This window comes from Ziziphus jujuba, chromosome 1 (genome assembly GCF_031755915.1).
Source record: "Ziziphus jujuba cultivar Dongzao chromosome 1, ASM3175591v1".
NCBI classification, from domain to species: Eukaryota; Viridiplantae; Streptophyta; class Magnoliopsida; order Rosales; family Rhamnaceae; genus Ziziphus; species Ziziphus jujuba.
The window spans coordinates 39,976,844-39,986,698 of record NC_083379.1 but is presented as its reverse complement, the minus strand read 5'-3'; the positions used below and the strand labels follow the sequence as shown (position 1 = coordinate 39,986,698).

At 35.3% G+C, this 9,855-nt stretch overlaps 1 protein-coding gene across 2 annotated transcripts; it reads left to right on the top strand.

Moving 5' to 3' along the window:
- The first annotated feature begins 1,940 nt into the window (after nucleotides 1-1,940).
- Nucleotides 1,941-8,195, top strand: LOC107433373 (ABC transporter C family member 3). Of its 2 annotated transcripts, none has more exons than XM_016044673.4 (10): nucleotides 1,941-4,567; nucleotides 4,705-4,791; nucleotides 4,889-5,338; nucleotides 5,727-5,891; nucleotides 6,223-6,517; nucleotides 6,649-6,863; nucleotides 6,984-7,289; nucleotides 7,369-7,432; nucleotides 7,531-7,770; nucleotides 7,864-8,195. In XM_016044673.4, exons 1-10 carry the CDS (start codon nucleotides 2,231-2,233, stop codon nucleotides 7,971-7,973), a joined length of 4,269 nt encoding a protein of 1,422 aa, XP_015900159.3. In that variant the 5' UTR covers nucleotides 1,941-2,230; the 3' UTR covers nucleotides 7,974-8,195. The 2 variants fall into 2 exon arrangements, with proteins under 2 accessions (XP_015900159.3, XP_015900152.3); XM_016044666.4 differs by having other exon boundaries at nucleotides 1,942-4,567; nucleotides 4,889-5,536.
- The last annotated feature ends 1,660 nt before the right edge of the window (nucleotides 8,196-9,855 follow it).

Below are 9,855 nucleotides of genomic sequence, written 5' to 3'. Positions count from 1 at the left end.
AATAAAGGTCAAGTTAAACATGATGCGTTGACATTACGAATGTGTATTTTCAGAAACTCTATTAGACATTGCAAATTTTCTTTAAAACCAAAATTTTGTTTAAATTGTCAATATTTAAAAAAAAATATATATATATATATATATATTAAAAAATAGATAATTAATTAATAGTATTTTTACACAGCAGTATTGGAGTACAAATTTTAAATTGACTTTTAATACATAAACATTCATGTCACCTAAATATTAACATAGTTAATTTGTATGGTACATGAACAACAATCCAAATTTTGTATTGATAATGCACTAAGCAGTCAATTGGAATTTATTTTCCACTAAAGTCAAAAAAGAAAACAGATTAATATTAAATTGATCAATATAGTATTGTAATCGGACGGCCTTCGACGTTATTATAGTTTTTCTTTCTTTCTAATAAAACAGAGTTTTATACGTATTACTCTGATGGATGGTGTCAAAAGATCCTGATGGAAGTATACAAGTTGACGTATCCTTTTACAATTTTTTTTTTTATTTTTTCTAATAAAGCAGAGTATGATTATTTTTTATAAGAATCTTTATTATAAGAAGCAAGAATACAATTCTTATTACTGATGTTAATGCTCATATATAAATGATCCCACACATCCAAATTATTCATATATATTTCTTAACATCTAGTCTATTGTCTGAAGACTTCCAAAAAAAAACAAAAAAGTATCCCACTTAGCCTTTAAATTGCAAGAAAATCTGACTAAGTACTTTTCAAGCACTAAAATGTTTCCACATTGTAAATATATATTATTTATCGGATTAATATAATTTTATTAACTTTTTATAGACAAAAAACAGAACTATAAACTATATAATGCACTTTGCTTCACAAATTAGAAAACTATCTCATACTGCTTTCTTACCATATTAGTCTAGTCTTGCAATTTTCCCCAAAAAACAAAAAAAAACTTGCGCAATTAATAATCTACAAAAATAAAATTAAACGAATAAAACCGTTAATGAACAAAACTATGGTTGTGTATGAGTAATGGTTAGATACCAAAAAAGTTTATCAAAATATTTATTAAAATGATATGGCAAGGTAGAAATAAATGTCATTTTATGTATAACTTAAATATAAGTAAGTGAATTTTCAACTATCATGTTAAATTATTTATCATATTGGAAAGCTTTCTCGGTAATATGACCAACGAAAGTGAAAAGCCTAAAAAACATGCAGGTTGCATTTTAAGTGACAAAGGCATGTGGAGAGTCGACTACATATATATATATATTGAGATACAAGCAGTGTAACATAATAACTTCTTGTGTGGAATCGGTGTTCCTGGGGGCATAGAAAAAAATAAATAAATAAATAAATAAAATAAGTAATTGAATGTGTAATATAATCTTCATTTTCTTTAATTTTCTCTACCTAAGTTGATATGTGCCAAAATTGCCTCATTAGTAATGGAGTTTGTGGAAGCTCATCCACTAGAAAAAGAAATAAGAGTTCTAAGTTGGCTCCCCTTACCGAAGTTTCTGGATCCGGCCTACATGTTGGCATAAATTCATTGGGACATGTTTTGTGAAAATAACGTAGCATGGCCTGGTGGCGAGTACGAGTCGCTGGGTGGGGGGGCATAGGGGTCAGCCCAAAAAAAAGAAGAAACGTAGCACATTGAAAAGCAACAACCAGGAACAAACTACAAAATTAGTCAAACACGTGATCTTGGATGAGAGTAATTGATGAAAATATCTCAGGAAAAACCTTTTTTTTATTTTAGCTTTTAGCGGTTGTAGTTCCCTTTGTTCTGTCTTTTGTACTAAAGCAGAGTTTGATTCTTATTTACGTGGACCAGACCAATTAAAAGTACTGGTTGTGGAGGTCCTGAAAGGTGACAGGTTCAGTTCAGTTACACTAGCACTTGTATCCAATACCTTTCAGTATTTCTACTCCTACAAGCGCCAAAATTCCAAATCCCAACGCCAAAAAGCAAAGGAAAAAAACAAAAAACAAAAATCTAAATCTCCTCGGCTTTGTCAATTTCCAATGTGAATCAAAAAGTTAGTTGCATACTAGTTATACGAGAAAAAGCCAAAAAAATTTACACCTTTTTATACACACTGAAGCCTGATCTAGCGTACGTCTCTCTCAAAACCCTCAAGATTATAAGGTGCAGACAAACTGGAACCATTTGGTTCATCAAAAGTAGGGTATGTGAAACTTCTGTGACTGATGTTTTCAGGTACTAAGTTCGTTCTTAACCTCGTATTCATACGTGGATTTTCTGGTTCACTCCACCTAGTTTTGTTATTTGGGTTGTTTATCTCATGCTTGTGCAAGAAATTCAGGTTGATTCATGGAAGGGGTGGTTCAAAAGAAAGGTTCATTAAGGAAACCAAAAGTTTGTACTATAAACAGACTTTCATTTGTTGTCTCGGTCTCTCTGTGTTTAATCTTGTATTGTGTATTGTAAACTACTTTTATTGGTACTCAAATGATTGGTCTGAGGAAAACGTAGTGACACTTTTGGATTCAGCCCTTAGAACACTTGCTTGGGGTGCGGTTTCGGTTTACTTGCATACCCAGTTACCTACTGCTGAATCAAAGTTTCCATTCTTACTGAGAGTTTGGTGGATTTCTTACTTCTTCATTTGTTGCTACTGCTTTGTAATAGACATTGTTCTCTACTTGAAACAAGTTGCTTTACCCATCCAATCCTCTGTTTCGGACTCTGTCTCCCTTTTAACTGGTTTGTTTTTTATATATGTGGGGTTCTTTGGGAAGCAAGATGGTGAAAATACCCTTCTTAGTAAACCGCTTTTGAATGGTTGTTACAGTATAATTGAAGATGCAGAACCCAATAAATCCAAAGGGAATGCAACTGTAACTCCCTTTTCGAGTGCTGGGATTTTCTCTGTTCTTACATTTAGTTGGATAGGTCCTCTAATTGCGGTTGGCAATAAGAAGACCTTAGACCTTGAGGATGTTCCTCAACTTGATACCGGTAATAGCGTAGTTGGGGCTTTTCCAACTTTTAGAAATAAGCTGGAGTCAGATTGTGGTACAATTAGTGAAGTGACTACATTTAAGTTGGTGAAAGCATTAATCTTCACAGCCTGGAAAGAGATCGCTTTGACGGCTTTGTTTGCACTTGTGTATTCAGTGGCTTCTTATGTTGGCCCCTATCTTATTGACACTTTTGTTCAATACCTAAACGGGCAACAAGAGTTTGAAAACGAGGGCTGCATTTTGGTTTCTACATTTTTTGTTGCAAAAATTGTGGAGTGCTTGGCGCAGAGACAATGGTCTTTTAGGGTACAGCAGTTTGGAGTGAGGATTCGAGCAGTACTTGTTGCAGTGATCTATAATAAAGGCTTGACTCTTTCTTGCCAGTCTAAGCAAGAGCACACTAGCGGGGAGATCATCAATATTATGACCATTGATGCCGAGAGAATTGGTGATTTCAGTTGGTACATGCATGATCCTTGGTTAGTTCTTGTGCAAGTTGCTTTGGCCTTGTTGATTCTATATAGAAGTCTTGGTCTTGCTGCAATATCAGCATTCATTGCGACTGTACTGGTTATGTTGGCTAATCTCCCGTTGGGAAAATGGCAAGAGGATTTTCAGGACAAGTTGATGGAGTCAAAAGATAGAAGGATGAAAGCAACTTCTGAGATTTTGAGAAACATGAGGATTCTCAAGTTTCAAGGATGGGAAATTAAGTTTTTGTCTAAGATCGTTGAGCTAAGGAAAAGTGAGTCGGGATGGTTGAAAAAATTTGTTTACACCAAGGCTATTGCATCATTTGTCTTATGGGGTGCTCCTACTTTTGTGTCTGTGGCTACTTTCGGTACATGTATGCTACTCAGGATCCCACTTGAATCTGGAAAGGTCTTATCCGCTCTTGCAACATTTAGGATTCTGCAAGAGCCCATCTATAATCTACCTGACACAATTTCAATGATAGCACAAACTAAGGTTTCACTTGATAGAATTTCATCGTTCCTTCGTCTCGATGACTTGCAGTCTGATGTTGTACAGAAGTTGCCAAGAGGTAGTTCTCATACTGCAGTTGAGATAATTGGCGGGAATTTCTCTTGGGATTTATCTTGTCCAAACCCGACATTGAAAAATATCAATGTTGAAGTGTTTCATGGTATGAGGGTTGCTATTTGTGGTACAGTTGGCTCAGGCAAGTCAAGCTTGCTATCTTGTATCCTAGGAGAAGTACCAAAGTTATCTGGAACCCTTAAGTTATGTGGAACAAAGGCCTATGTTGCTCAGTCACCATGGATACAGAGTGGTACAATAGAAGAAAACATACTGTTCGGTAAAGATATGGATATAGAAACTTATGACAGAGTTCTAGAAGCATGTGCGCTGAAGAAGGACCTGGCAATTCTGCCATATGGAGATCACACAGTCATAGGAGAGAGGGGAATAAATTTGAGTGGTGGACAAAGGCAGAGAATACAAATTGCTCGTGCCTTGTATCAAGATGCTGATATTTATCTTTTTGATGATCCTTTTAGTGCTGTTGATGCCCATACAGGATCTCACATCTTCAAGGTAATAATTTCTAGTGTTTTGTTTATATGTCCAGTGTAAAGAAAGTTGTTTGTTCTACTTATGCTTTGAAATGAAACAATCTATACTTTTATGGTGCTTGTTGTTATTAATTGATGCTTTTGTTGATTTTATGACAGGAATGCTTGCTGGATTTTTCGAGTTTTAAAACAGTGATTTATGTCACTCATCAAGTAGAGTTCTTACCTGCTGCTGATCTTATTTTGGTAAGCAAATTATACAGATTTCCCTATGATGTCAACGTATGAAATGCAGCATTACTTTGTTTCTGCAACTGAAACTTCAAATTCAATCTTCAACTAGGTCATGAACGATGGAAAGATTACCCAAGCTGGAAAGTACAATGATATACTCAATTCCGGAACTGATTTTATGGAGCTTGTGGGCGCACATAGGAAAGCCTTGTCGACACTTAGTTCTGCAGAGGCAGGGCCGAATGAAAATATAAATATCAGTGACAAAGAAGAAGATTTAGCTAGTAGAAATGGGGTTATGGGGAAAGAAGAAAACAGAGATGTTCAAGAAGGTAAAACTGATGATGTACTGGGGCCAAAAGGGCAGCTAGTTCAAGAAGAAGAGAGAGAGAAAGGTAAAGTTGGGTTTTCAGTCTACTGGAAATATATAACAACAGCATCTGGAGGAGCTTTTGTACCGTTTATATTGCTGTCACAGGTCCTATTTCAGCTCCTTCAAATTGGAAGTAATTATTGGATGGCTTGGGCAGCTCCCGTTTCAGATGATGTTGATCCTTTTGTAAGCAGCAATATGCTTATAACTGTTTATGTTGCTCTGGCCATTGGAAGTTCATTTTGTGTCCTTGCAAGATCTATCCTTCTTTCAACGGCTGGGTATAAGACAGCCACCATACTCTTCAATAAAATGCATTCATGCATTTTTCGGGCTCCCATGTCATTTTTTGATGCCACTCCAAGTGGACGAATTCTCAACAGAGTATGCGGATTGTGTGATTATTCACAGTGCTTGATTGTTTTTTGAAGTCCTATGTTCTATTTTAATATATTCTCTTCTTCTGGCTTCTTCTTTATTTTTTTATTATTATTATTATTATTATTATTTTTTTTTTGCTCTCTCTCTCTCTCTCTCCAACAATGTCACTAATTTGGGTGTAGTTTTCTTTCAGGCTTCAACAGACCAAAGTGTTGTTGATCTTGATATTCCATATAGAGTTGGCGCTGTTGCTTTCTACATTATCCAGATACTCTCAATTATTGCATTATTGTCCCAGGTTGCATGGCAGATTTTCATCATTTGTATCCCTGTGATTGTAGCGTCTGTCTGGTATGAGGTATTCCTTTGAACCTTGTCACAAATAATATCATCTTAAATGAAAGTAGTAAAGTCTAGTATTTCCATAGTTTTCTTATGCCACATGCTCTATCATTTGTGCCTTTGGAGAACGATTAAATGTTAACGAACTTTGCTCAGCAATGGTATCATCATGTTTCCTGTCAAATCTGAACAACATAGCTTTCTTAGTTCGTACAAGTTTCTGAAGAAAAGAAAGCAAGAAGAAAAATAAAAATATGCATCTATCCTACCTAACTCCCATAAAACATTCAATATGCAACTTCAAAGTAATTGTGGCAGAAGGTTCCTCACAAACTAAAATTATGCAGCAATACTACATACCTTCAGCACGAGAACTGTCACGCTTGGTAGGAGTCTGCAAAGCTCCAGTGATACAACATTTTGCTGAAACAATTTCTGGATCGACAACCATAAGGAGCTTTGATCAAGAGTCAAGATTCCAAGACACAAATATGAAATTGATGGATGCATATTCCCGGCCTAAGTTCAATATTGCTGGTGCAATTGAATGGCTATGCTTTCGGTTGGATATGTTGTCTTCCATTACATTTGCTTTCTCTTTGGTTTTCTTCATCTCTATTCCAAAGGGAGTCATTGATCCAGGCAAGTCATTCCCATCCAGTATCCTTTCCAGTTATTCCTCTAACTTTTGGAAGAAAAAAATAAAATAAAATAAAATAAAAACAGTAAATGAAATTGATTCATCCTTTTTGTTGTTTGTTTAATTTTTACAGGCATTGCAGGATTGGCTGTAACATATGGACTTAGTCTAAACATGTTACAAGTTTGGATCATATGGAACTTTTGCACGATGGAGAACAAAATAATATCAGTGGAGAGAATGTTTCAATATACCAGTATCCCAAGTGAGCCTCCTTTAGTAATAGAATCAAGCCGGCCAGATCATTCTTGGCCATCACATGGAGAAGTTGAAATTTATAATCTTCAGGTCCTTTATGTTATTATTGTTTGTTCCATAGCAGCTGTATCCTTCAATTATAAATAGGTCTTCATATGTGTATGACTTTCATGCACTGTTTAATCAATTCTCATATCCGATGCATTATAGGTCAGGTATGCCCCAGACATGCCACTTGTGTTGCGAGGTCTCACGTGCATTTTTCCCGGTGGAATGAAAACTGGCATTGTGGGGAGAACAGGTAGTGGGAAAACAACTCTCATACAAACACTCTTCAGAATTGTCGAACCTGCTGCTGGTCTGATTACAATAGATGGGCTTAACGTCTCTTCAATTGGACTACATGACTTGCGGTCTAGGCTGATCATTATCCCTCAAGATCCAACAATGTTTGAAGGGACTGTTAGAAGCAACCTGGATCCACTTGAAGAGTACACAGATGAACAAATATGGGTGGTCGGTTGATATCGTTATTATGATGTAATCAAGTTTCCAATTACTACATATTATTCATTGTTTCTCTTGAATGCTTCAGGCTCTAGATAAGTGCCAACTTGGAGATGAAGTTAGGAAGAAGGAAGGAAAGCTCGACTCTATAGGTTTGATTCTACAGCTATTCCAGAAAAATGTTTTCCTCACTTGGTTCCAATTCTTGTCATGGTAAATTCTATCACTTGTGTTCATTCGGATGTTGCAGTTACTGAAAATGGAGAAAATTGGAGTATGGGTCAGAGGCAACTGGTCTGTCTTGGCCGTGTGTTACTCAAGAAAAGTAAGGTCTTGGTACTTGATGAAGCTACAGCATCTGTTGATACATCTACGGACAATCTAATTCAGCAAACCCTTCGTCAGCATTTTTATGATTGCACGGTTATTACCATTGCTCATCGTATAACTTCTATTCTTGACAGTGACATAATTGTGCTTCTAAGTCATGGTAAATATGGCCAAGCCAAACTGCTTCACTTTCTCATGTTTCCATCTTGCAGTATGATCCTAAACTTCTTCATTCTGCGTGATATTCGTGCAGGGCTTATTGAGGAATATGATTCTCCATCAAGATTGCTAGAAAACAAGTCATCGTCTTTTGCTCAGCTTGTTGCAGAGTACACAATGAGGTCAAGCTCGAGTTCAGAATAGCAGACTGCCAATTAGAATGTGAATTCTAGACAATTCACCAAACAGTTGGACAACAATAAATAACTCTGCCCCAACTGAGTTAAATCCTTCTCAATGATGATATTATACTGCATTGTTTGTGGTCAAAACCTGTCTGTATTTGAATCTGGCTATATTGCATTTCCAAACATCAAAAGCTGTGCTTATATAAATCAAGCTTATGATATGCATCCAATATTAAAATTCCATTAAAATCTGGCTTGGAATATATTGCATTCTCTTCAAGGGCATTTATTAAAATTATTTCCCTTTTCCTTTAAATCCCTGATTTTCAATTCATTCGAGTAGCAAAGAATAAAAATAGAATTCCTAAAAAAAATGAGAAGGATAGAGGATCGAGGCTCAGAATTGCTTTCTCTCAGACAATAAGAACAGATACAAGGCCACCAATGGCAGAGAAGGTCGTGCGTTGCCCAATTTACAGACTGATAATATCATCACCGCATTGTAATATTCAGTGAAGAATAAGAAGAAGATGGTGGATATATATTACATATTTAGTGTCTCAAAGTAACCAACATAAGGGACATATGCTTACCTTAATGCACATGACTGGTGCAACCCTGCCCACTTAGGTATGCATTGTGGATAAAAGGCATTGATTAGGAGTCTGTATTTTTAATAAAATGACATTTAAGCAGATCTTAATTATTAAAAAGTAAAGAGTATGAGAGAGAATTTTTCTTAATAAGTATCGAATATAAAGAAGCACTACCCCTTACCACTTCAAACTTAAAAGATTTGTGTTATAGAGGCTCAAAAATTTGCTGCTCTTCCATTCATTCATCTGTTTCTTGACAAACAAGGAACATCCAAACGGTGGATTTGGAAAAGCTCCCATTTTAGAAAAGTAAGTGCTTTGTGTTCCACTACCAATTAAGCAGCTGGTACGTATGAGCATGTGGATTTGGCGAGCTCATTTCCCTGGATATAGGTGTAAATGCTAAACTTAAAGCCAATCCAGATGCAGCACCAGCTGCTTTCATAATGCTTTTCATTTTTTTTATTTTTATTTTTATTTTTTTCAACTTTACACTATTTTTTTGCAGCAAGTTTGATCTTACCACTCCCGGCCCTACAAGTTGCCCATTGTTTGAGCCTCCTCCCTTCTTTGTTGCAGTTCCACTCCTTCTCTCTCTCTCTCTCTCTAAATTCTATGTTCGAAAAATAGCTTTTTGATGCACACACTTGTTACTGCCAAATATTAGGTTTATATTGAACTCTTTGGGAAGGCTTGGGAACCAAATCTTTCCTTTTGTTGCTAGGTTTAGGATTCCACGCACAGGAAGTTTGCAAATCCCTTTAGGATAGGTGGTTTGCACCTAAATCCTTCCAAATATTCTATATTTTTGTTATTTACTTATTCTTCATAACAAAATTCCATACACTTAAAAGAAATTTTTTTTTAATTTAATATATATATATATATATATTTGTCCCAAAAAAAAAAACTTAAAAAACATATATTTTATATAAAGAATAAGTAAATAATGAAAACATAGAATAGATGTACAATATTGGGGGTTTGTGTTGTCTTGGAATCTTAAAATTTAAAAACTAATATTTTTTGGGTCAACAAAATTATTAGAGTGCTGCACAAATTTCTTTTCCCACTGCACTTTTCTATAAAATTACTAAAAACTCCTCTTATTTTTGGTTATTATATTTTAAAAAAATTAATTTATTTTCTGTTATTATTTAAAAAAAAAAAATCCATTGGCATAGAGCAAGTTTCAAAAACTAAGAATTCTAGAATCAACGATGACCGAGAAAGATATGAGAATCAAGGTTGGAAATTTTGGACTTTGAGACTTTTGGTATTTGGAAAAACTTCGTTTACTTC

Excerpts from the sequence above, each read along its gene's own strand:
- LOC107433373 (XM_016044666.4), top strand. The coding sequence starts at position 2,231 with ATGTTTTCAGGTACTAAGTTCGTTCTTAACCTCGTATTCATACGTGGA. Across the intron at positions 5,892-6,222 it reads TAGCGTCTGTCTGGTATGAG|CAATACTACATACCTTCAGC; the intron begins GTATTCCTTTGA and ends AAAATTATGCAG. Across the intron at positions 7,290-7,368 it reads CAGATGAACAAATATGGGTG|GCTCTAGATAAGTGCCAACT; the intron begins GTCGGTTGATAT and ends TGAATGCTTCAG.